At 45.1% G+C, this 27,513-nt stretch overlaps 1 protein-coding gene across 2 annotated transcripts in view; it reads right to left on the bottom strand.

The window, feature by feature from the left end:
• Positions 1–2,218: 2,218 nt before the first annotated feature.
• The window catches only part of LOC126259204 (ESX-1 secretion-associated protein EspK-like), a 74,960-nt gene continuing 49,665 nt past the window's right edge, over positions 2,219–27,513 (bottom strand). For both annotated transcript variants that reach the window (XM_049955795.1, XM_049955796.1), the window contains one exon: positions 2,219–3,385. In XM_049955795.1, the coding sequence (XP_049811752.1) occupies positions 3,045–3,385 (341 nt within the window). In that variant the 3' untranslated portion in view covers positions 2,219–3,044. The remainder of the gene's footprint in view (positions 3,386–27,513) is intronic.

The following is a 27,513-nucleotide window of genomic DNA, read 5'->3' as shown; positions in this document are numbered from 1 at the left end:
GGACCTCCAAATCTAGTGTAAGTACAGTCCGCCTCCTTCACGTTCTTCTGTGTGAAAGGACCCAGTTTTACGCAAATGCCCAAAAAGGTCTTGAAATATTGCGCGATATGTATGTCAGGGTACATGTTTAAGTACAGTCGTATTGCCTTCCGACCGTTTCCATCTGCTTAGCCACACACGAAACCATGTCGACCGGGTTCCAATATAAATACTGGAACACTGCTGCTTACAATACGCTGAGTCAGTCACACAGCCTGCAACACACAAGGAACGCACAACATGTGGTCAGAGGAGCTTTCATTCATCATCGCCATCTACAGTGGCAACGAAGCTTTTCTGGCCACATTTTCATAGGACTTTTTTTCCTCCATTTGCAGTCAGGAATTAGTCCCTGCAGTTTGTAGGCTTTATTGATGTTCACCCTGTATATGCAAATATGTATGGTGCCCGCATAACTCCTAGCCACTTCCACTACACAGCCCTGGCGACTGCCAAATCATTTCCGTATCAGTGGTATCTTTCTTGCACATATCACACATAACTAGAAAACGTGTTGTCTACCTGAATAAACACTCCTAGAAGACCTTCGAAAATATATCTAACATAATTATATCTTGATACGTTCAACTGTACTTTATGAACTAAGAATGTAAATATGGAATGTTAGGGGTGTAAGTGCAAATATTTTTATGAGGGCAGTATATTGAACTGCATAATATCACTTTTATTTCATTTGCAGACTGATAATTATAGCTATTAGGAGTAGCACGTTTTTAGGTTAGTTAGTACCTAGTAGTCATTAACGCTTATTTACCCCTAGGCAGGAACTCCGGTGTTGAAATGTGGATTCATGGATACGAAACGGGTAGTCTATACTGACAGACGCAGTCCACTTAATGGAGCACTTACAACTGTACAGAAAACCTCAGGCAGTAAATTGTGTGGTGTTTTTGTGGGAAGACTCGACGTAGAGGAAAACCAACCAACTCACTGATATGTGTACAGATTAAGGCACCATGTATAAAAATATCTGCGCCGTATGTTGACAAAATAGAACTATAGTTTTTACAAGTATGAGTTATTCTTTAAATTAAGATTTTTATCAATGATTCAGTAATCTGTACGTGCTGTAAATTGTAGTTTTACAAATATTGACAAGTCACTATTTAATTAAAATCCCTCTTGCAGTCCTGATAGTCATCTTATTAACTTAATAATGTTTTATTTCAAAATGTTTGGATCTTACAGAACGTATTTGGACTGTCATAAGCAGGATCTGCTATATGAAGAATATGTAGGCGTAATTTATTTCCGAGAGATGTAGCAGTCATCTATACTATTTGATGACAGAGTGGCGAAGCTGCAGTAGTGACATACTAACCACCGATAACTCTTCATTCTTGCAGTCCATAAATCCTTATTTTTTTCTAGTGAGTGATGGTTCAAATGGCTCTGAGCACTATGGGACTCAACTGCTATGGCCATAAGTCCCCTAGAACTTAGAACTACTTAAACCTAACTAACCTAAGGACATCACACACATCCATGCCCGAGGCAGGATTCGAACCTGCGACCGTAGCGGTCGTGCGGTTCCAGACTGTAGCGCCTTTAACCGCTCGGCCACTCCGGCCGGCTAATGAGTGATGTTATTAGTCCAAATCTCACGTAGGAATACAGTCTGACATAATCCACTGTTGCTCTGTTACTGCTTTCAATGAAAAGGAAATTATACCCGCAATGGTAAAAATTTCAACTGTTTGTCATTTGGAATTCTGAATCTCTCGTCTTCATCAGCACTTCAGACTGTGATGGCAGACACATCTGTGTCTTCAGTCGAGGATACAAATACCTGTGTGGATCAGAATACCATCGAAAAATAAAGGTGATAATTCTAGAATGAAAGAGAAGAAGAGGAGACGAGGTACTGGCAGAAGTAAAGCTGTGAGGACGGGCCGTGAGTCGTGCTTGGGTAGCTCAGTTGGTAGAGCACTTGCCCGCGAAAGGCAAAGGTCCGGAGTTCGAGTCTCGGTCCGGCACACAGTTTTAATCTGCCAGGAAGTTTCAAAGGTGATAATTAGCAATTACTTGTAAATGGATGGTTGAAAATTTTAGTGTACATGAAAGCCATCTAAAATTTACAAATAATTGGCTACAAGAAAGAGTGATTATCTAAGTATATAAGACATCTCCAGTCTTTATGCATAAATCACCTAAATAATTGTATTTGAATTTGAATTTTATTTAAATAATGTTTTAGCGAGCTTACTATTCAAAGATGTTCACACCAAGAGGAACTTTACACATTTTACAGAAACATTGTATTTAGAGACTCACTTGAAGCTAGGTGATAAATCTCCGACCAGTAAACTATCCAGGCAGGAAAGTTATAGGTGGATGTGCAAATGAACTATGAACCTCGATAACTTTTAGGCAGCTTCAAAGCCTTCTTTTTAAAGACTAGTGTGCCTCAAATTGTTCATGAAATGTGAAGTATGGGTAACAAACGTACATCATTTTTTCATAACCTTTCCTGAATTTTAAATAAATGGCAAAGAAGTGAAGCAAAATTACAAGTTACAGTTCATATTTTTTAATAAAAAGAGTAGAAATTAAACACTTATGAGTCCACAACAAAAAAGGTTTTTGCACGTTGTGTTGGATCCCTCTCTCTTTGTCACTAACAGACTGACTAATTATTATCAGCGTTAGGTTTGATCAAATAATGAGAATCTTTGGAATTTCGGAATGTAGAACTGAAACTTAGCAGGTCCCCTTCAGCCAGATCCAGATTGCTCAACGGGTAGAGCTCTACAAGCGAGAAGCTGACCTGTGGGTTTTACGTTCCACTTTAAACAAATGCTAAGCTTCAAGTTAGAAATCCTCTTCAGTGATACCTGAGTTTACTATAGAAAATGTATTCATCCTCAGAACATCTGTGTCAATACGTGATAGGGGTTTTAACATAATATTATTTACGCAAGAATCACGAACCCCGTTGCGCCAGGTAATGAACTGTTACATTTCTTCTTGTTGGAATGCATTCGTCACTTCGTGCTTTTGGACGCTGCGAATTTAGTGGCCGCATTGTAGGAGGAACTGAGGAGCTCTATCAGGAGCGCCAGGGGCGGACAGAGTAAGACCAGCAGGTGGTCGTTGGCCAAACCCGGCGAGAGGCCGAGGCGGCGGCAGAGGTCCTTGGAGCAGTCCTGGCAGTTCCTGATTAGCGGGTGGTACTTCTTGCCGTTGTGCCTCATGGTGCTGCAGATGGCCTGCAGCTCGTACTCCGAGATCTTTATGGTGCCCAGATAGAACTTGCGTTCCATCATCTTGCCCTTCCGCAGCGCCCGCTTGCTGACTGGACGCGCCATGTAGTTAATGCGTTCGCCTGTAAAGCATTAGGGACAGCTGTAGCAATTGAATACACATGCGAAATTATGCGCCGAGGGCGAATTATTTAACATTAGCTGTGTTACGTATAGATGTGCTATCTATTTGTGCCACATTACACCGCTCGCGATAAGTGGAAAATCGGGATTCGAGCCGCGGTATGACACAAATTTTCGTGTGTCACAGCTGGCGTGAAAGATTTCGCCATCAGCGAATATTTTCATAATATTTACTACAGGTGTGGATCTTCAGCAATGCCTTTTCCTACAGATACACATGTCTGAAGGAACAGACATTGTAAATTAAATAATAAATACACATGAAGCTTCCTGGCAGATTAAAACTGTGTGCCGAACCGAGACTCGAACTCGGGAACTTTGCCTTTCGCGGGCAAGTGCTCTACCAACTGAGCTACCCAAGTCGTGCTTGGGTAGCTCAGTTGGTAGAGCACTTGCCCGCGAAAGCCAAAGGTCCCGGGTTCGAGTCTCGGTCCGGCACACAGTTTTAATCTGCCAGGAAGTTTCATATCAGCGTACACTCCGCTGCAGAGTGAAAATCTCATTCTGGAAGAAATAAACATAATCGAGGAAAATCTCAAAAAGTGAAAATAGGGTTAGAAGACTAATATGATGAGTCTATTGCAAAGCCGAGAACACAACACTCCAGCACTAAAAACTTGAAACGTAATTCGAGACAGAGGATTTATGTTCGGTCTTAGACACATCTGAAGTGTACGAAGTGGGTGTGGTTGTTTGACATACGACAATAATGTCAGTGTGGACTGGTTTATCCGGAGCACTAAAACAATGTAGTGAGCTTCGTTGGAAGCTAATAGCCGACGGAAGGAGGGGGGAAGGGAAAACTGCAACCATCGATGCTCCTGATAGGAGTACAGTCAGTGAACCGGAATTCCACCGACAGACAATCAGAGTTGGTGTAGAGCGAAACACGGAAAAGAATAAATGCATAATAAACATGGTATATAATATGCAGAGCTTAAGAGCTACGAACACTTGTTCAGTAGAACAGATGTGTTTCATTGTAGCGAAGATGAAAAACTGCTCACAGCTGTCAAGGTACGCATTGTAGAGCCAATTTTACTAGACCTTTTTTCTTGGTTTGGCCCATGCTACCACCTCTCAAAATACGGAACGCAAGGAACTTTCAGGAAAATAGATGTGTCTGGCAGTACAGAAGACGAAAAATTGCTCATAGCTCTTAAAATATGCATTTTAGAGCCCTTTTCTACTAGACATCTTTTCTTCTTTTGGGCCATACTACCACCACTGAAAGTTTTTCAATGGTGTTCTAGTTCACCCTGTATATCGCAATAACGCTGTTTCTTTAATGTTGGGAAATCTTGCTATAAGTTCGTGCCTATGCACTGAATTTGAAACGATCCTTTCGCTCGAGCCTCGGAGCTACGGTAGCGTCGCGCGAAATCACATTTTTAGGCGATCAATATTCTGAAATTATTTACATTAGACAAAAGCATCGTCGGAACAACGGCTTATTTCAAACCCATTTGAGTCTTCTCTCTTTCTAATCTGCTACAGGCTCGCCACAATATTTTATCCAGTAAATAACACTTCGATGTCATTCGGCCAACTTGGATATCCGTCAAGATGTCTTCTGATCTCCCACAAGCTGTTGTTTACTATGTTTGTTTTTCGTGGAAACAGCACGACACGTCGGCTAATGTGTTGCATATGTGTAGTAACTGAACCGAAAGATCCTTTGCGCCTAACAGGTGTCACGCTAGCGCTGTGTAGAAGCTATTCTCTAGTTTGGGGACTATGACGCAGTCTCACAGATGATACTTCGACGCATGCCAGTTATCCCTAGAGTGAAAACACGCAGGAAACGGGGACAAGAGTAAGATTTCTAGTCGATCTAACTATCTCGTCAGTCTTGTTGAAAACGCAAAAGTATGTAACCATATTGGAAATGAATTGGATTCAAACCGTTGTATAAAGATCGTGCCTTCCTTGAAGGTAGAAGTCACATGGGCTTTAACAGTGGTGTAAAACGGACGTGGAAGTGTATAGTTTCAGTATTACTCAAGAGTCACTACGAACAACAGAGTAACACAATTATTTTTCTCGTGATCGAAATAAAGCTAATGCTACACATCACTAGACAAGTTTACATGTCCAGTGGTGATAAAGTTCGAATCAAGCATTATTGTTCAGTAATTAGGAAATGTGATTGTTCTCTAGTCAAATATAGACAATACTAACCAGCATCTGAAGGTTCGTATGTTCAAGTAAGTCAATAGTTACCAAAAAAATTCGCTGTTCGAATGAGTCACTTTTGCCCAGTGATTAAAATATAACAACAGCTCATCTCTTGTCTCCTATATGAATGACAGATATTTTTTAATGTTACAAGGATTCGTATCGATTGCCTCAAAGCTGAACTCTAGTGCATAAGCACGTGTTCGCAATGGGCTACAGAGGAGAATAATTGAGTTATTTCTCTGGTAAACAACCTTAATAAACGAGACCAAAAGGTATAATAAATACGTTACATCGACAAACCACATTCTTCAAGTCTTTTTTAAACTGCTCTTTTACTTGTCTCTGCTTCTTTACCTTTTTATGCTTTTTTTAAAATTTATGCTGAGATGTAGAGTGATCGCAAATTTTGTATTGTGCAATTTTATTTCCCTTCCTTCCTTCAGTATAGAAGATAATTACTGATTGTTATACAGTGCATATATACTTTTGCATAAGGAACGTACTTCTTTGATATCATGTAAGATGACATGCAGCGGCGGCATCTAGCAGACTTACATGAAGGCGGTTTACATGCCAATTTAATTGAAAATAAGATTGTGTCTGTAAGTAGAGGATGATATCGAAATGGGATACGAAGTGAAGGTCTTTATTTAAATATAGAGAATCGCTGCTATGTAGCCTCATTTCATTCCATTTACTGTGGTGCTGGACTCACATGTTTCTGGATCATTTTGTGTGTGTGAAGGCACAATGCGTTGGATTTAAGATGAGATTGACAGAATGGAAAAAAGGGTCATTGACGTGAGAGTAGGCTGGTGGCTTAGGCGTTGGCTTCCCAGGAACGAGGGCACCAGGTCCAGCCAGGGATAGTGGCTATTGTTTTTACTACTTCCCCTTGCTCATCGGCTGAAATGAGGTTGGAGTGGCGACATTAGCAACAGGAGTGCAAAGTTTTTTTATGTTTTTCGAAGGGTCGTTGCAGATAGTCATCTGACTCTTTTAGGAGGAAAACATAGCTTCCAGAAAGTAATGGTCTAGCCTCGTGAGCTGCTCATGGAATTTCAGAGGCCCTCTGATGCAAGGCTAATTGGTCTTGAAATGGTACGATTGGTATATAAGTCAGTCTCGTCATGGAGACGCCATTGAAGTGGCCGTTTCTTAGTGCTAGCAAGTCTTTTTGTAGCGTGCTTTTGACAGGATGTTTGCCCCAATAGCTGAGTGGTCAGCGCGGCGGTCTGTCATGCCATGGGGCCCGGGTTCGTTTCTCGGGACTGGGTGTTATGTTGTCCTCATTATCGTTTCATCATCAGTGGAAGGCAACGGGAGATAACCACTGGAATCACCTCCCTAAACGCTCATGCGGTGGACCTCTCTGACGAGGCTTCCCCCATGACAAGACCTACCATAAGGCAGAAAGAGTTTGACAGGATTTTGTGTGACAGAAAAAAATGTCGCTACTGCACCGCTGTGTTTTGCTTTTTTCATTAATGGTAGGCGGGAAAAAATAGGAGTACGTTAGTATCCATCAGAATTGAGAGAATTCTTGGGGAGACACGGAGGAGCACCGCATCTAGTCTTCTTATGGGGGTGAGGAGCTGTGCCCGTCTTGTACATGTTGAGAGGTGGCATGAGCCCCCTCTCATATTTCTATCTTACGATTCTCCTCTCTAGTTGCATGCGGTGGAGGGTTGCTTTTCCTTAACACGCGTACTTCCCACGCAGCGTCTCTCGTCACCCGGGTGGGCCGGTGACAGGCGGGCTCTGTGGAAATGGAGAGAGTTAAGCCGACGTGTGTGAGGCAGTCGAGTGAATGCTTTTCAGACGCCGACATTGTCAAGAGACACGCCCGCTGGGGTGTGAAGTAGCGGCTGGGCTAGAGGTTCCGTTACTTCAGAGAAACTTTGCGAAAACACTTTCTGGCGGGCTACCAGCGAGGCGTGGGAATGACTTGTGTACCCACGCAGTTGTGGCGGGAAAATTCCCGCACTTTCTGCAAAATCAGCACAGAAATTGGCGCCAAGAATCTCCATTGGTGGAATGGTAGTGCTCCGGCAATGGAGTGGAATTTCCGCCGGTTTTCGAGTTGCTGATTGGAACGTAACCACGGCCACTGTCGTGGGGGCGGGAATGTTCGGTGTTCGGCCTGTGCGGGTGCTCTGGGTAGTCGGCAGTCGCCTTTCGGTCGAGGACGTCGGAGCAACCAGCCCTCGCCTGCGGTACGCCAGATCGTGTTCTGGGAGATAAGAAGACTGTTGGTAATGTACGTCCGCAGCACCGGCAGATAGGGATTTCCCTAGGTGATAATCAGAGCTCAGCAGAGCGCGCCTGTTCATCCTTTTCTAACTTTGTTCAGTTTCGAGTAGCAGCAATTACTATTGGGTTAGCTGTGTGTCTCTCTTGAGATTTGAGTGGAAAGGAATTGGCTCCACATACCACTTCGTCTTAAACCTCACGATCTAAGTTAGGGACAACTTCACTTTTACTGTGTTTGTATGAATCTCCAATTTTAGCCAATTTGATGTTTTATATTTCCTGTGTCTCTTTTACTATTCTGCATTTAATCTTAATAAGTCATATTGTTATTTTGGACAGAACTTTCTTTCTGTTAATCAATAGAGCAACCCTATCATTCCTCACTATGCTAATGAAACCTTTGTTTATTTAACTTATTTATCAAATTAAATTATTGCAGGTGCCAAACTCTCTTCTACTCCACTAGCAGGGTTGATTAGAGTCAGTTCGCGTATTTGTTTTATCCTTGTGCAACAGCAAAAGTCGGAGTTAGAATAGGGGGGGCTTAGAGCATGATTTACACATGTGGATTCTAGTAGAATTTAGTGATAAATACACTACTAGCCCCGGCACCTCGCATAATATGGCGACCCTTGGCCTCGGATCTTTCCTGTGAATCTCTGATAAACAAACAGGATTCTTAGTAGGAACATTCAATTTTTTTTCTCTCTATTTTTTTTAATGATTAATACCCAAGTTTTTTTTGGTAGTTCCGCGTTTAGTTTTAAGTAGCGGCGCATGACTACAGTTTTTGTTTTCAGTGTATACATTTTTTGTTCATTGTTTTTTTTGTGTTTCGCTGATGTGGTGTCTGTACCGCATCGCACTTTGTCGGATTTGTGTGCGGTTTCTGTACCACATCAAATTGTGTTTGTGATTACAGCGTTGGAACAGCGTTGTTGAAATTTTATGTTTATGTGTAAAAAATATATGGAGTAGATTAATTTTATTGTGCATTTTAGATGAATTTGTTTTTATGAATGATAACGAGAAGTAAGGCACGACTATTATCGGGCGAAGCTAAAACAAAAGAGGATAGCATAATGGATAAGGGGCAGTTTACTGACGGGAATAGGTTCGGAGATGAGATGGGCACATTTTTAGCAGGACAGGACGCCAGGGGCATTGATGAGGAAGGTGATTTGGACGCGATCTCAGAGCAGCGTTGCGGCCGTGATTATGATAGTGAGGTAGAGGATGAAACAGAGACAGGCACACAGGTCGAGACGGTAGCAGAAGTTTATAGTCAAACGAACGAGTGCAGACAGAGGCCAGCTCGGTCACGTCAGAGCTCTAGCGCCCAGGTGTCCAGAGTTACATCGCCCATGTTTGAAGAGGATCAAGAAGATGACGTAAACCCAATACTGAGCTTCCTACGATCAATGAAAGAAGAAGCTGACGAACAGCGTAAGAAGCAGGAAGAAGCTGACGAACAGCGTAAGAGGGAGAAGGAAGAAGAGGAGAAACAACGTAAGAAGGAGAAGGAAGAAGAGGAGAAACAACGTAAGAAGGAGAAGGAAGAAGCTGACGAACAGCGTAAGAAGGACACGGAGGCAATAATTTCGCATATAGGGGAAATTCGTGGGGAATTATTAACAATAAAGAAAGAATGTGGAGAAGCAAAACAAATGTCAACGGTAGCACAAAAAGTAGCAGGCCTTGCCAAAACTGCAGCAACAGGGGCAATGAAAGTCGCGGAAGCAACTTCTAAACTCGCAGGGCGCTTGCGACGTACAACACAATCCCACTCAAAATCCCTAGCATTCTTAAAAACTCAAGGTAATATCGCGGTTGCGAACTCCACGAAACGAATGGAAGAAGTAGAGAGTCGGATAGCAAAACTAGAGCAAAACGGGCACACGAGCACTGCGCGTTCGGATACCCATGATGGAGTACACAGAATTGTGTCTCCGAGGAAAAGCCCGCCGTGCTCTAGCCCAGTGACAGAGTGCGGAACTAACAATGCACACGCAGAAACAGCAAGTAATAGCTCCAATAATTATAGCCCACTTAGGAGAGTGAATTCTGAGTGCCACTTCCACTGTGATACAGAGGTTGCACATCACAGTTATCAGCAAGATAGAACAGGACACTCAGCAGACGTGCAAGTATCGGAAACGAGTGACAACACCAGTGCGAGGATCAGACAGGATTTTGATCACAATCACTTCCTGTCGATACTGAAATTCCAGAAGTTCAAAGAAAATGGAGGGTCGATGCATCCGAAGAGCTGGGTGATGCAGTTTACAAATTCATTACCGGCATCATGGCCAACCCAGGCAAAATTAGAATTCATGTGTGGACACATCGAAGGCCAAGCCGCGGAAAAGATGCGGGGTGTGGCAGTGACGTGTCGGACTTATCAGGAATTTGTTGGTGCATTCCTGCGGACCTACTGGTCAAAGGAAACGCAAGATAGGATTAAAGAGGAAATAATATTTTGTCCTGAACTGGAAGTGTCCGGGCATAGGAGCGCAACCAAATTTCTTGATGATTTACTCAAGAAGAATCAATTTTTAGATAGTCCATATAGTAACGGAGAAATCATTAAATTTTGCTTTTCCAAATTGCCAGTTAGGTACCAACAGACACTTGTCGGCAAGTGTGGAGCTGACATAGAAGCATTCAAGATTCTATTGCGCGAACTCGAAGTAGTCTTTGATAAACAAGACGCAAAGGACAGGAAGAAGGGGCAAAGTAACAAATACCACCGGCCAGGAACAGAAGACGATAGCAGATTGCATAATCGCACTGGTCAGTTAGGAAACCAGGGTTACGGAAGTCAAGGTTACGCTATTCAAGGTTATGGAAACCAAAGACACGGAAGCCAGAACGTCAGGGAGCAGGGTCAATCTAGACAAGGAATCTGGGATAGAAGGAATAACGAACGGCAAAGCGACCGTAATTGGAGAGAGCGAAACCAAGGACAACGGTGGAACCAGGAGATTGAAACCAGACCCGCAAATCCTAATGCACGTCAGAGGAGGGGGAGCCTAACTAGGGATTGACGCCAGACTAGTGCGAACACAGGCCGCCGGAATTTCGCACGTAATCTCGGACCTGGCCAACTACGGATGATACATTACGAAGATTTATCAGAAATCCTGCTCGAGGAACATAAAGCAACTCCTCGACATGATCGGCAGCCTCTTATCACAGTAGCAATAGCTGAAAAGAGTCTGAATGCGATAATAGATAGTGGAAGCTACATAACAGCAATATCTGAGGCAGCATACAAGAGGTGCTCTCAGGAGATGGACTGGCCTGTCCTATCGGTTAAGAAAACCAAAATAAAAGGGGCATTAGCGGGTAAATGTACGGAGGTCACCCAACAAACAAGACTGGAATTCTCCTGCCAAGGACACAAAATAGAGTCTAACTTCTGGATCGTGCCAAATCTGGCGATCGACATGATAATAGGAACGGACTTCCTAAATGAACATGAAGTGATAGTTGATCTAGGACGAGGTGAAGTGGTTTTGAGGAAAGGGAATCCCGTCCACATTAAGTTCGACGATCAGCTGATCCCAGCTCAACTACCGTCTAACTGTGTTCGGATAAACTATGCGTGTCTGAAAGACAGAAAGGAAGAACAGGACGACGTTGCGGATAGGGGAGAGGACACGAATGAGAAGGAAGTCGGAATAATGGGAGAAATAAAGGAGAAAATAGGAGAAAAAGTGGAAGCAATAAAGAATATAAGGGGCGAACACCGCAAAGAACTTCATAAATTACTAGTAGAACATGCGGAGGTCTTCCTTCCCAAGACAGGATCAATAAAGAACTTCCAATATGAATTTCGTGTACGTCCGCACAACCAGTTTCGTGTGCCACCCTATCCAATCCCCTTGGCATATCGACAGAAAGTAGCAGCTGAAATTACGCGAATGCTGAGTGAAGGAATAATAGAACCTACGGCTTCAGCCTATAATAACCCGTTAAGAGTAGTCGAGAAGGCAGATGGTAGTATTCGTTTAGTCTTGGACTCGCGACAAATTAATACCATAATAGAACCCGAAACAGACAGACCGGAACGATTAGAGGAACTCTTACAAAACTTCCATGGAATATCAATCTTCTCATCAGTTGATCTAAAATCGAGTTTCTGGCAGATCGAGCTCCATCCAAATTGCAGACAGTACACAGCCTTTTTAGCGTTTGGAAGATGTTACCGGTTTCGTCGTCTACCATTTGGTTTGAACGTTTCATCTGCCGCATTCATTCGGGGGCTGGACGGCATACTAAGCGATAATTTGAAACGTCATGTCACCAGCTATGTGGACGATTTGCTGATCGCGGAGAAATCTTGGGGAGAGCACAATGCGGTCCTCGGTGAACTCCTAGCGACATTCAAGGAATACGGTGTGACTATCAATATCGAAAAATCGAATTTTGGGACGTCCTCTGTGAAATTTCTAGGACATATCATCACGGGTGAGGGCATTGCGCCAAATCCCGAAAAGATCGAAGCGATTGAAAAGTTTCCCATTCCTACGACAAAGAAGCAGTTAAGGGGGTTCTTGGGGATCATAAATTTTTACAACCGCTTTATACATGTCAAAACTCAGAGCAGTCCTAGGTTGCATCAACTTACAGGAAAGAAGATTCCTTGGGAATGGGATGAGGCGGCCGAATCCGAATGGAAAACATTAAAATTCGCATTATTACAAGCACCCATCCTATCACACCCTAATTTAGCTGAAGAGCTTTGCATAGTAACGGACAGTTCATACTCCGGTCTGGGTGTCATGGTGTTCCAAGACTATGTACATGAAGGAAACAGGGTGTGGAAGACAATTGCGTTTGCTAGCAGAGTACTAGCCAAGAGTGAGAGGAATTACTCAGTAACCGAGTTAGAGGCGCTGGCTATTGTATGGGCGTTTGAAAAATTCAGATACCTTCTGTTTGGTCGCCAGACGAAAGTCTACACAGACCACAAGGCACTCGAGTTCTTGATGACTGCAAAGCTTAATCACAGGCGGCTCATTAGGTGGGCATCATATCTACAGCAGTACAACTTTTCGATAGAATATATCCCCGGCAGTCAGAACATTATTGCAGACGCCTTATCACGGTCACCGATCGGATTTGAGCACAACATGGAAGAAGATCTAGAGGAAAATCACTACTGCCTTTACTATATGCAGAAAGTAGCCTTTGAGAATTTTATTACCTGTAGTATGCAGGACATCAAGAAGGAGCAAGACAAGGACCCTGCCCTAGTGTTATTGAAGCAGAAATGGATAGACAGAAGACACGCCACCATCAGGCAGTTCTACCTCTTGCGTAAAGGCATAATTTTCCACCGAAATTATACCAATGACACTGAATGGGGGGTATGCATCCCTGAACACCTAATAAACAAGGTTATATGGCATACTTACCTTAGCTATGGACACTTCGGACCACGCAAGTGCAATCTCAAGCTAAGGACCATGTGTTACTTTCGAAACATGGAGCGTCGAATTCGGAGGGTACTGTCGGTGTGTAAAGACTGCCAAAAGGCTAAGCACACCACTGTGAGCATGCAGGCACCATTATACCCAATCGTACCGACCAAATTAAGACAATTAGCAGCAACAGATTTGATGGGACCTTTGCCAAGAACAAGAAGAGGATATACTTACGTATTAGTGTTTGTTGAACTAACGTCCAAATACGTTACCTTTACGCCACTGAAGAGGGCGACAGGACGAACTGTATCACGAGCCCTCATCCGGGATTTCCTACCACAGGTTGGTCATGTGAGTAGAATCATTTCTGATAACGGGCCACAGTTTAAGTCAAAAACATGGAAGGAGACGTTGCGTCGATGTAAAATTGATCCCATTTTTATATCTTCACACCATCCGAGCTCGAATGCTGCAGAACGGGTTATTAAAGAACTCGGAAACTTGTGCCGGTTGTACTGTAACAAACAGCACACGACATGGGACGTTTTCCTTAAAGACTTCCAGGAGGTGATCAATGAGGCACCCCATGGGATAACAAAATTGGCACCCATTACAGTACTAAAAAACTGGATTCCTAAGGACTTGATAACCAAGGTCGTAAACTTCCCACCAAGGGCGCGAACGCAGCACCAAGCCATAGTGGATTTGGCTCTCAAGAGGATACGGGCTGCAGCAGAGGTCAGGAAGAGACGTGCCGACAGGGGAGCTCGTCTACGACACTTCCAAGTTGGACAAAAGGTGCTCGTTAAGTCTTTCCGACTTTCGAACAAACAAAAAATGAAATGCCAAAAATTCTATTCTGTTTACAACGGCCCGTACCGTATAAGGAGAGCAGCTCACCACAATGCTTATGAATTGGAGACGCTGAAAGGAAAGAAGTCCATAGGACTCCACCACATATCTCACGTAAAGGAGTTCGTAGAATAGTAGTAGTGTAAGAAATGTACATAGTAGAATAGGCAAATATATGAACCTTTGTTCGGGGAACAATAATCGTTACATTAATAGATTAAGATTGCTAAAGTATTAACACGCTGCGTTGTCTTGCATAAGAATTTACTGCTGCTATCCTCTTTTTGTTTATGTTTGCGATCTCCAATGTCGATGGAGTAGGAGACACTACCTTTTCATGAGCAATGTTTTTGTCCTTTCCTATCTGGTGTCCATGTTAAGGGATAAGGATGAGTGACGAGACGTCGCACAAACGGGCGCATACAAGAACGTGCTCTTAGAAGCGTTCTGAGAGGTCGTGATACGCTTCATAGCGGCCACAACCAGTTCGTGAGACGTTCATACCAATGCTTGCAGGCACGCGTCAGTGCACTGCACGATTGTGGTATATTGCGCGATTTCGAGGGTGAATATGGGCAGTATAGTTTTTGCAGAGCTGCGCCGGTATCGTTGTCTTGCAAGTCGGGGTGAACCTGTGAGCATTTGACTCTAATGGTGCCCTAGACGAGAGAAATGAGGGCATAAAAGCCTACCATGCTAATGTGCTGGTTGGGGATTTAGCGTGCTGCTCGTTTTTGTCACAGATGAATCACCAAGGAATTGTACTTGGATATTCGTGACATACTGTGTAGCTGGCGTGTGTTGGGTGTCTGAATCCTCAACAGGAACCAGTCCTGGCTTGGTCATATTACATTGCTTCTGGAAAGGTGTACTTCGATCGCGAAAACCGCTTCACATAGAGAAGGAAGTTGCAACTATAAATTTATTGTCGTGTATAGCCATGGCTAACCCAGTCTCTGGAGTTTCAGTGAGGCGTAATGAAAACTCGGAGGTCATGTCGTACGGCGCGCACATCACTGTCGTCAATAGCGGCGAGCAGCAAGACATCTCAGCGTAACAGGAACTATGTAAGGGTATTGTATAAGGTAAATAAAAAAATAAATAAATAAATAAATAAATAAATAAATAAATAAAATAAATAAATAAATAAATAAAAGGGAAAGTACGATACTAGGATAAGTTAAACTGTAGGATTTAACAATAACTAGATTAATATTGTGGGGGTTTTCTACCACAAGTGTGGCGCGCGCCTGTTGAGTTGCTATTTTTCAGGTCACCAAACCACAGACCCGAGATGGAGGGACGACGGGCGAGCGAAAGTAGCGTAGTTGCATGTTCTTTATAGCACAGTAAAACTTAGACCTGCATAACAACATAATTTAATTAAAAGACGTAGAATGTAGATCGTTGGGATATGGTAGTTAATTCTTGAAGCATGTCTACTGTCGATCTATATAATTAATAGTAATATTAGTGCGGGCCCGCACATTTAGTTGTCCATCCATTACAAAGCATCAGTTATCACACACCATGTACATACTGAGATCGGTCTCTACACATATATCAAAATAAATTATTTCCATGTCTAGATTAGATGTTATAATGATTGCCATAGATTAATAACTATAAAAGTAAAATAAGAGTGTCTGAAATGACAGACCATCAATGTTTCATTATGTAAATTTATTATAACATAGAAGGTCATGGGAAAAAGTTAGGCATAAGACTTTTGTAAGAATTGTACAGATGACGAGGAACGTGGCAATGCAGAGGCCAGCCAGCGCAAAAACAAGAGGTCTTCGGCTACCTGCTAGAGGGCGAGCGTCCCGTCCTACACGCTGACAGTCACCCGGCTGCCTACCTGAGGGATTACACGGGACCCTCGCCCCGCCACAAGCGAAAGTGGGGCTGGCCGTTGACCCTGACACGCGACAGCCTGCTAGCTCTCCGGACGCGGCAGCCGCTTGGAGGGATTCCCTGCGGCAGACCACGTTGTCGTGAGTACACGAAGAACATCACATATCGTGTCAGAACCTGCGCCTCATGTGCCTCAGGACAGAAAGGGACGCTCTATACTCACCTGTTTGGGTTTTTACAACTCACTAGCATTGGCCGATCTGCATACACAAAGCAGTATCGTGCCACACTAACAAATGTATGGTCTCATGTCTTACTTCTCCTCTCTATTAGAGAGCAGTTTTTAACAATAGTCGCTCCTAGTTCGATCCTGTATGGATGACCTCACACACTTATGGAGTCACTCCACGTGCCATCATCCCTCGTCGAACTGCAATATTGGGAAACATAAAGTTCTGTCCAGCGAGAGAAGAGACCTAGACTAGTGATGTATCCCAACGAGTAGACCTCAGAGACAATTAATCGACGTGAGGAGAGCCTATCACTGTGTCTTCCTACCATACGGCCGTGATCATATGCGTGGGTCTGACTACAATCTCAACAGCGTACTGCAGACACTCCAGAACTCCCTATTGCTGTTGCCACAACGTAGCAACTACAACCGACGTTTAGCCTTATGTGATGTCAGTACAGTGGAATCAGTGAAGTGCCACGGATATTTCTAACAATGTGATTTAGTGCCTCATTCTCAGCACAGTCGTGAACTTTGTGCAATGTGCACGCACAATTTGATGCCCCATGAACCTTGTTTTTTTTGTTTTTCTTAAATTTCTTTCTCTTATGTTGTTTCTGTAATGTATGTTATACCTGGTATGCGTTTGTGTTTTACACTGTAATTCTTATTACAGATTACTGTATTGTTCTCCACATCATGTTTTTTTTGTATTTTGTGTTTATTGTTGTGTGTATGCTAACAGTGTGCCTGAAGTCCCCATAAACTGAAGCAGATACCACCACTGTCATTGTGAATGGACCATCAGTTCAGGGAACATTTTGTAAAGGTTATTCTTGCTGCAGGGAGACAGAATGAATCGGAGGTTGTAACTAGATTCTGAAAACTCACAAAGAGATTGTTAACTTAAATATTATCATGTGTGAGTGAGGTCAGGTTAGTTTAATGATTAAAATTGTTGTAACATCTTGGGCATTTAATTGCGGAGCACTCCAACTCTGATTGTAAAGAATAAACTGCTCCATATTTGGCTCAGATGCCCGGGCCATGTTTAGAGCGTGAATGTCTGCGTGAATCGGTGTTTGGAAGGGGCTCCCTGGGTATGGATGTGTGATGTGAGTGTTAGTGTTCCATATTAAGAAGGTGAAGTTGGCTACATCATAAATAATCCTCCCTCTATGAGCTGCATTTTTCAGTTGCAGTGATTTTCTTTATAGAGTGCGGCATGTGGAGTCACTTTGTAAGATTGTTCTTGGGCGATTGACTCACTACCTTGCTCCTAAGTGAGCCAACCGCTCACCAATTACAATCTAAAATGGCGTAGGGGCAATGAGAGGTGGCATGAGCCCCCTCTCATATTTCTATCTTACGATTCTCCTCTCTAGTTGCATGCGGTGGAGGGTTGCTTTTCCTTAACACGCGTACTTCCCACGCAGCGTCTCTCGTCACCCGGGTGGGCCGGTGACAGGCGGGCTCTGTGGAAATGGAGAGAGTTAAGCCGACGTGTGTGAGGCAGTCGAGTGAATGCTTTTCAGACGCCGACATTGTCAAGAGACACGCCCGCTGGGGTGTGAAGTAGCGGCTGGGCTAGAGGTTCCGTTACTTCAGAGAAACTTTGCGAAAACACTTTCTGGCGGGCTACCAGCGAGGCGTGGGAATGACTTGTGTACCCACGCAGTTGTGGCGGGAAAATTCCCGCACTTTCTGCAAAATCAGCACAGAAATTGGCGCCAAGAATCTCCATTGGTGGAATGGTAGTGCTCCGGCAATGGAGTGGAATTTCCGCCGGTTTTCGAGTTGCTGATTGGAACGTAACCACGGCCACTGTCGTGGGGGCGGGAATGTTCGGTGTTCGGCCTGTGCGGGTGCTCTGGGTAGTCGGCAGTCGCCTTTCGGTCGAGGACGTCGGAGCAACCAGCCCTCGCCTGCGGTACGCCAGATCGTGTTCTGGGAGATAAGAAGACTGTTGGTAATGTACGTCCGCAGCACCGGCAGATAGGGATTTCCCTAGGTGATAATCAGAGCTCAGCAGAGCGCGCCTGTTCATCCTTTTCTAACTTTGTTCAGTTTCGAGTAGCAGCAATTACTATTGGGTTAGCTGTGTGTCTCTCTTGAGATTTGAGTGGAAAGGAATTGGCTCCACATACCACTTCGTCTTAAACCTCACGATCTAAGTTAGGGACAACTTCACTTTTACTGTGTTTGTATGAATCTCCAATTTTAGCCAATTTGATGTTTTATATTTCCTGTGTCTCTTTTACTATTCTGCATTTAATCTTAATAAATCATATTGTTATTTTGGACAGAACTTTCTTTCTGTTAATCAATAGAGCAACCCTATCATTCCTCACTATGCTAATGAAACCTTTGTTTATTTAACTTATTTATCAAATTAAATTATTGCAGGTGCCAAACTCTCTTCTACTCCACTAGCAGGGTTGATTAGAGTCAGTTCGCGTATTTGTTTTATCCTTGTGCAACAGCAAAAGTCGGAGTTAGAATAGGGGGGGCTTAGAGCATGATTTACACATGTGGATTCTAGTAGAATTTAGTGATAAATACACTACTAGCCCCGGCACCTCGCAATGTCAGCCGCATACCTGGGAGAGGGAGGTCAGCGCATTTTAGCAGACAAGCATGGAGCAGCAGTAGGGACACGCCCACGTCTTTTTTTTGCGTTAACCACTTTTTAAGTAAAGAAGTAGAGCATCAGCGTCAGGCCGGTGGAGGCAGGTTGGCCAGGGTCGAACCCGAGGCCTGGCCACGATGCCTCCATTTTTCCGTCCCCGAACCGCTTCCCATCAGTTTATTTTATTTTATTTTATCATCTTTATTCTTACGATGGTGTCCTTCTAGGGATATGGACGGTAACCAACCAACCAAAAAAAATTAAAGCATAAGTAGAACGCAAAGGTCGCCATTTTGGCGGAACCGACATTAGACACGACACCCACAGCTAAAATCGTTCAACATGCCCACTGATCCTTCTAACCCATCATTCGGGCCTGGGATGTCTTCACTAAGAAGGGGTTCATACGATTCTTTCACTTGTTCTTATCCGTTCTGTAAAATTAACATGCTCATAAGGTTAACTTCTCACACCTGGCACACCACAACTGTGCGTAAGGTCCAAGAAGACACTACCCAGATGATTAGCAAACGTATTGGTGGAACCGCCGGTGGCGTCGTAGAAGATTGAATCGTTTCTACAGAAATGTCCAAAAGGTGAGAAAGTGTTTGTCGTCGCCATGCTAAAGACACAATGCCGTCAGGCGCATGATCCATCACTGCATTCATCTTAGTATGTGGATAAAGCGTCTTATCTGGCATAAGAAGGGATGTCGAAGTCACTGCTGTAAGGGGCGTTCGCTGACACACCTTCATGGTGGACCCACATTCCAGATGGTGTTCATATGTAACAGGTAGAGGGCACTGAGGACATAATGGAGAATCAACCATTCGTACGGAATGGAGTCTCTGCCGATCTATATGTTTGTGGTTGACCACCAAATACCAGGCCGTTCTGGCATCGGAATGTAGAAGAGCGAAATACACTGGACGCCAGACCACCGGTCAAGTAATCGAGGATATACTGCTCTCAGTCGAATTTCAGGGATAGCCTCGCATCATTTGGCAGTAAGCTTCATGCGCCCTCTGGAGTCACTCACTCGGCAGGGCAGCGTTGACATAGCTGAAGTCCACAAAAAATCCTTTAGGTCAGATACTGGTGGCGAAATATGCGTCACTGCAGTGGACAGTTCGTGAGAAGCGCGTGCCAGTTCTTCAATTTGAGTGGTGGTGGTTCCACATCTTCACCATCGTGGCGACATATGAGGCAGCTGCCTCAATCCACACATTTACCATTCCGAGACTGCCCTTTGTGGTAGGGAGAGTAAGCGTGTCGCTTCGCACTTTAATGGTCTTTTCTGCACTGGCAAAGTAACCAAAGACTGCTTGTAAACTGCTGACTATCACCTTTGGCATCCGGAGGATCATGGCCAAATGGTGTATCCTAGATGCCAGCCAGATAAGTGTTGATATAAGACACCTGCTGTACCTTGTTCATAGATTGGAACAAGTTGCTGTGGATATCTATAAGTGCGCCTTCTAGGAGACGAGTAGAGGCAAATTTTGCAGTCCATCGACCGTCACGCGTAAATATAGCCCCCAGACATTTGATAGTATTCCAGAGTGGATTTGGGGCCAAGTTCCATTCTGGGAAACCGCTGTCAATGACAGTCGCTCCAGACTTCTTCGAGTTCACGCGGCTTCCGGCTATAGCACTATATTGGGCTGTCCAGTCCAGTGACCTTTCGACTTCGGCTAGCGAAATCACTGAAAACATCAGATCGTCCGCATACGCTCGGCAGACAAAGGTATAGGCTCTCAAAGTAAGTCCCTGCAGCCGACATCGTAGTCCATGTAGCAGTCATGGCAATGGTATACATAACCACTGACAGGGGCAACCTTGCCTCACGAAGCGGGCGATAGTAATCTTGCTTGCTATACATCCATTGAGTGCGACCTGTGAAGTCGCACCATCCAAAAGGCGCATGATGGTGTTTATGAAGGACTGAGGCAAGGCCAGTTGTCAGTTATGGCATACCATATCAAAAGCATGGTCAAAGTCCACTGACACTAAGGGCCCGTGCGCGCGATGTGCCGCTGCCAGTGCAATGACATGGTGGTAATCACTGAGCACCGCCTGTACGTTTATGTTACCGTCAAGACAGGTGTGGTCGGTAGAAAGAGCTCGGTGCAGGACACTACCAATTCGGGCACCCACAATGCTCGTAAATATATTGAAAGCGCTGTTGAGCAGCGTAGAGACTGGTTAATGTCAATTCCCTGTCTGGCAGATGGCTTGGGGACCGATGTATGCCGTCGACAAAGGCAGGTGACATCTGCACTACAGGGTCCATCATTTCTTAGTACACTGTAGCCCATCGGGGCATGGTAACGTCAGGGAACGTACGACAGTACTATATCGGGATAATATTTGGACCAGGCGATATGTTGTTCGTCGCATCGGCGACGTCCTCCACTGTTTGGGGTTCGTGAGGGCCGCCGCCGCGTTGACATCGAGGGTCCGAGACAGCAGATGGAGGACCATCCGTCCTCTTAGCATCCTGGTCTTCTACGCCGTTGAACCGCCGGTAATGATCCAAGAAGGCGTTGGCAATACCCTTTTGGGCCATCAGATGTTGAACATCTAGCCTTTCTAGCACGGAAATCAATGCTCTCCAACATCTGCGACGTTCGTGGATAATGTAATACATGGACAGCTCTTCATCCTCTATCCGGTCTTGGCTACTCGCGCGCACATTCACGCCCTCGAGACGATGGCGTGTAAGCGTTGTAATATTTGCTTGCAGTCTGTGGACCTCAGCCCGACACCATGGCGACGGTGGCTGGGCGGCTATCTCCCGCAGTAGCATAAAATGATATTTTATGGTTTGCCGTTACCAAAACATAGCCTCTCGACCGTAATTCATCATCACACGCCGCAGTGCAGGTTTTGATCAATCGAGCCGCTACTCGATAATGGAAGCAAACGTCGAATGCCACCTCTCACAGTTCCTCCAGGTCTCCACTATCCTCTGGCTACACTCTGGATCCTCGAGGAGTGCTAAGTTCATCTTCCATGCTCTCTTCCTACCCCACGCCCTCTATCGTGGGAGGGAGATGATGCACAGGTAAACATCATGATCTGCAAAGGCTGTTTCTCCCTGGGAGACACAGACCCGGTCAAGGGGAATTTCTGAATACCCAGTAACATATGTGTATCTCTGTCTGTTGCCATAGATACTCCGCCATGTGTCGACAAGGCGAAGGTCTTGCACCAGGCGTTGCAGTTCACTGCATGTGTTAAAGTGGAATCCCGTGGTGACAGGACACAATTGATGACGCACCCTACGATGATTGATCGTAGCGTTCTTCCAATAAGGACGCGACCTCCTCCTCATAAAATCTCGAACGGTCTCTCGTTTATATCAGAGAGGGCTTACAAATTCACAATCCTGACACCCTGATATGCAACAGCAGGTCCTCATGCTGACGATAGGTAGGTCATATGGTCGACCGCGACGCTTCCTTTCATAAGAACGGCTTTACCACTACCATTATCCTTATAAATGTCGTATCCATAAACAGACAGCAACTGGTCGATGTGCACTTCCTGGAGGAGTGCGACGTCGAGATCTGCTGCAAGCGAGATGTCACGAAACACCTGTACCTTGACCTCAGAACTGATGGCATTGATACTGATGTTGCCAATTCGGTAGGCCTGGCGTTGGAAAGCGGTTTTGTAGGCACCTGTTGGGAGAGATGGAGATGGAAGACCGGAAGAAGGCCCCACTGTCAACAGTGGGTCCCCTCCTATGTCAAGTGGCATTTAACTGTCATGACGCGAAGCATCTGCAACCGCTTTAACTGTTGTAGCAGACATCAAGACCTCGACATCGTCGGAAACGCGGACAGGCTTGTGTTGCAGTCATCCCTCGGAATTAACGGGGCTGCCAAAGGTTGCAGGACGTCAGTGACAGGTTCAGATACTGAATCCACCTGCTGCCCTTCATCCAGAAGCATGGCACCGTGAGAGGTCTTATTCGGATCCGCTGCTGATCGAATCCTATAAGGGGAACCAACAATCCCATTTTCCTGTTGACGAGATCTTCCTCTTCTGTTGACTTCGTCCTGCAGGTATCAGACGGAGCCTGTCGACGTTTCTACCGTCGATTAGGAGCCCGTTGTTTGCGGACGTTTGCGGACTGAAGGCGACGCCTCTGTCGACGGTCGATGATCAAACGGAGCAGTTTGGAGGGCCCCAAAGTATGCCGATGGGAGCATGGTTAGATCGGGCGACGTCTTCTCCTTCCCCGTCGGCAGTTGCGTGATGCGACGTCGGATACAGCTTGATCTGAGATGTCCCACTTGCCCGCATCCCGAACAGGTCATTGGCTGGCCGTCGTAAATTACGATGGCACAGCATCCGCCGATGTTCAAGGGGTACGTGCTAAAGTGCGCCCATTTTTCCGCCGTATGGCTTATCACAGTGCTGTAGGGTCTCAACGATGCCATCATCATCTCTGCTGGCACCTCAAAAGGCAGCTCGAACACCTGGACTGTCCTCTGGCCGAGACCTGCATGTTCTACTTTCACAGGGCCAATGTGCCCCTCCCAATGCCTGAACTGAAGATCTCTTGTCCTTTTGACAATCTTTTCACGCCGGCCGCGGTGGTCTCGCGGTTCTAGGCGCGCAGTCCGGAACCGTGCGACTGCTACGGTCGCAGGTTCGAATCCTGCCTCGGGCATGGATGTGTGTGATGTCCTTAGGTTAGTTAGGTTTAAGTAGTTCTAAGTTCTAGGGGACTGATGACCACAGCAGTTGAGTCCCATAGTGCTCAGAGCCATTTGAACCAATCTTTTCACAAGTCGCGTCGTCCACCAGTTTTTCGTAAATCACGCTGCTCATGATGAAAGGTGAATCTATTATATCGTGGTAATCGATGTGAACGTCATATCGTAAAAACTGTTCAATTTCTAATGCTTTCGGTAGTACGTACTCGTTTTTAAAACTGAAGTGTCGACTTTGGTTGTGAATACGCCACGGTGCGTGGAAGGAAGCATCGAAGGCTTCAAGGGCATTTTTGGACAGAGCTTGCAGAATTCTACGCGAGTACCTGTGCAAGATGCAGGCTTGTTGGGTGGAATGTGTGAGCTTTCCAATTAGTAACCAGATATGGAGTCACTGTTTTTCGACAGGAATTAACAAGTTTTGCGACTGACTTTCTGATTGACTTCAGTGTCAGCAGCTACATTGCTAATAAATTACTACCACTAACTACAATTTCTGGAATTTGTGTTTGTAAACCATTGAGCCATGCATGGCTCGTGTTCGTGCCATATCTCATTTGACATCCTAATTTTACTGTACTACCACCTCGTTAGGTTAATTTCAATTACTGGTGTCACTGAGTTGCCACCTTGCCTGTCCGTGAGTGGCAGCAGCGGCCCTTATCGATATAAGCGCTGGCGTATTTTCTTTGCTGACTACTATTACTTCCCGATTGTCGTATGTTCAGAGTTAGTTCGGATCTGCTAGTGAGTTGGGAGGCGCTAGCAGTGCAGTTCGGACATGGCAGTGTTTGACTTAGGACGCGGCAGAAGTTCAGTCAGGGCGCAGCTGCAGTGAGGTCCGGACCGCCATGACTCGCCCGACGGTGCCGATGCGTATCACTTGAGTGCGGACCATCTTGGTTGGTCGTCGGTCGGTCGTCTAGTCGGACGACGTGTATGTTGGCCGGCGATCGCTTATGGGTTGTGATGTGTCGGCAGCTGGGCCAACACCTTGTAGATAGAGGTGGCTTAATGCACGCTAGACTAACGCAGACGGGCGTGAAGTACTGGAACAGGATACGTAATTAATGCTATGAAGAAAAGTACGTAGCTGGTATAACACTTATCTTTACTCATTCATTGTGGTACATCGCACAAAGGAGACTTTAATTACAATCACTGTAAGGCTAATGGCGCCTTGCTAGTTCGTGGCCATTAACTTAGCTGAAGGCTATTCTGTCTCTCGGCTAATGAGAGAGAAAGGCTTCGTATGTCTAGTCGCTAGCTCTGTCGTCCGTACAACTGGGCTGAGTTCGAGTCAGTCTCTCGAGACCTGCCTTGTGGTGGCGCTAGGTTTGCGATCACACAGTGGCGACACGCGGGTCCGACATGTACTACAGGACCGCGGCCGATTTAAGCTACCACCTAGGACGTGTGGTGTCTGGCTGTGACACCACAGGTTGCCTGCGTGTGCCGACTCGTGATTCGTCCTTGTGATTGAACAGTCACTGTCGTTAGTATTGCCTAGTCCTTCGTGCAAGTGTTCGTGAAACTGTGTTTAGCTTGTCATGTCGACTGCTCAGTTATTTTTGTGCTGTCTCCATGATGATGTGTGGAGTCGGTCGGTTGGCGTGAAGCAGCGAGGAAATCTCCACGGGGCGTGGTTTGGCTGGGCCCGCTGGCGGTTTCTACGCAGGGTCGGAGTGTGTGGGGCTGTTCTCATCGCTACGACGTCCGTGGCTCACCGACCCTGGACACAAAATTTGAGTTTGGATTTAATTTACCAGCAAGTGTAGACTTTTCACGTTGTGCCAATTGGTTCTTGGTGTTGGCTATTGGGACATTCCCGCAAGCAACAAAGTGTGTGTTCGAGTTGGCGAAGGTTTAGCCACCATCCGGTGGAGTCTAAATGTATTTGGTTATTTGCAATTGAGGTGCACCAGCGGAATTTTCTGCCTTGTGGCCGTTAACGTTCCGATTACCTGCCCTGGCCATTGGTGTAAATTTAGGCAGTGTTCTTTCCTCACCGTGTTGTCGCTCTCCAGCATGGTGTGTAGTTCGACAGCTTAATGTATGCTTGGTTGCGGGCTTCCATGCGTTTTTCGTTTTGCATTGAACTCCTGGTTGTGCGCTTGTCGAGTGGAGTGCAAGTTACCTTGTCAGTGGGCCGTTGACTGTCTGTTGGTTGGGTTGTCGTCAGATCGAGAATGGTTGGACCGACTGCCTGTCTCACCTAAGTGATCGTTAGTATTTCAAGTGCTGGCCGACCCCCAAAGCTTCTGAGCGCCGTTAGATGCACTACCTTTTCTTATTTTCTGTTGTGTGTATTAGTATGGCTCATAGCCGATGGTTTTCAATTAAAGTTGAATTGTTTTTAGTGGTGTTTTAAGTCATGGGCCTTCAGCTGTTTAAAATTAAAGTTCCTTGCTTGTCAAGTGTTAGATTGTTTGGGGCCTTCAGCCTAATTTAAGATAAGGCTTTGTTGTTTAAATTTATTTTACCTTGAGTTTTAAGTCATGGGGCCTTCAGCCGTTTTTAAATTAAGGTTGTTTCTTTTCAAGTGTTAGATTTTGGGCCTTCAGCCAAATTGTAGAACGTACTTAACGTGAGGCCTTCTGCCCTCTAAATATTATCTTTGGAGTCTGAATTTTGAGTTAATGGCTTTTAGGCGTTTTAAAAAAAATTAAAGTGGTTGTGCCCTTAAAGCATAAGATAGTGTGGCGTATTCAGCCGATAAGTAAGTTCAAGAATTTGTACTGTAATGTTTGGTCAAATAAATAAAGTTATGTGTTCGAGCGTAACTGACAGCCGCTCATATTGGCCCCTTTCCACAATGCCAACTACCTGTCCTGTCCTACGGGTTTAGCAGGGCGTCTCAACTATTCTACATTTTCTCATGATTTATGCTTATGACTGATGTTTTTAGTGAATAAATTAACAATTAACGTGTTTAAACGAAATATTGCTTCTGTTAGACACCTTCTCTCCAATTTAATTATTCTGAGTTTAAATCCCTGCTTTGAAATACACAGCTAGGGCCATTAAAATCCGCGTAATCCGCTTAAGCTGTGCTCATTAAATTCATATCGTAGATCTTGAAGGCGTGGACTACCCACAGATAGTTTTCTGGGCTAGGGGGACTTCCCAAGTGTGGGGTTTTGCATTATTACTGCGTGCCAACTCACCTTTAGACAGTCGGATGAAGGAGTGAGTCATGGCACATTGTATTCCCTCTTGCTAGAGGGGCGTTTCAACTTTGACTTGTCAATTGGTCAGGGAGAGGTCATCGATAGTCAGAGCCGCCACGCTGGAGCTGCGATGATCTGTAGCGCAGATGTTGTCACTATACACAGAGCCAACGAGGGAAGACAACAACAAGTTAGCAACTGAGACGGAGTCAGCTGGAGAAGACGGAGCTGCAACTTTGCGTAACCAGTAGGTGGGGCCAGCCAGACGGAGTCTGGGCCTGACCTAGCACTGGACAGGGATTCCTTTCGCAGGAGAGCAGACGATGCCTGGTGTGTTGGCTCTAGGGAAGGTCGTGCTGACAAGATGCAAACAGATACCAGCTGTCTTGTCTGATGGATGTGCACAAAAAGAGCTTTGGGCCAGTTGTGAGCGGCGGAAAACTTCTGTTGTGCAGACGCCTGTGTGCCAGCTTAATCTGTGCTAGTTATTACCGTGCCATCACAGTAGGGCACCTGCAACACCTACCGGTGTTATCTGGTATACATTTTAGTGTGCGAAGATTCTGTGTGAATTACACCTTATGGGAGTACCTTGCTTTATTGTCTATTGTGCTTAAAGGATTTACTTCAGGACTTCTAACTGGTTGCCTTCTTGAATTACTGGTCTGATTTGTTTTGTGGCCAGCTTTGTGTAGCCTCCTTCCGCGTGCTTTAATTAAATATTTGCCATTATC

This window comes from Schistocerca nitens, chromosome 5, assembly GCF_023898315.1.
Source record: "Schistocerca nitens isolate TAMUIC-IGC-003100 chromosome 5, iqSchNite1.1, whole genome shotgun sequence".
In the NCBI taxonomy this organism is placed as follows: Eukaryota; Metazoa; Arthropoda; class Insecta; order Orthoptera; family Acrididae; genus Schistocerca; species Schistocerca nitens.
The sequence above is the reverse complement of the archived record's forward strand: the minus strand, read 5'-3'. Positions and strand labels throughout refer to the sequence as shown.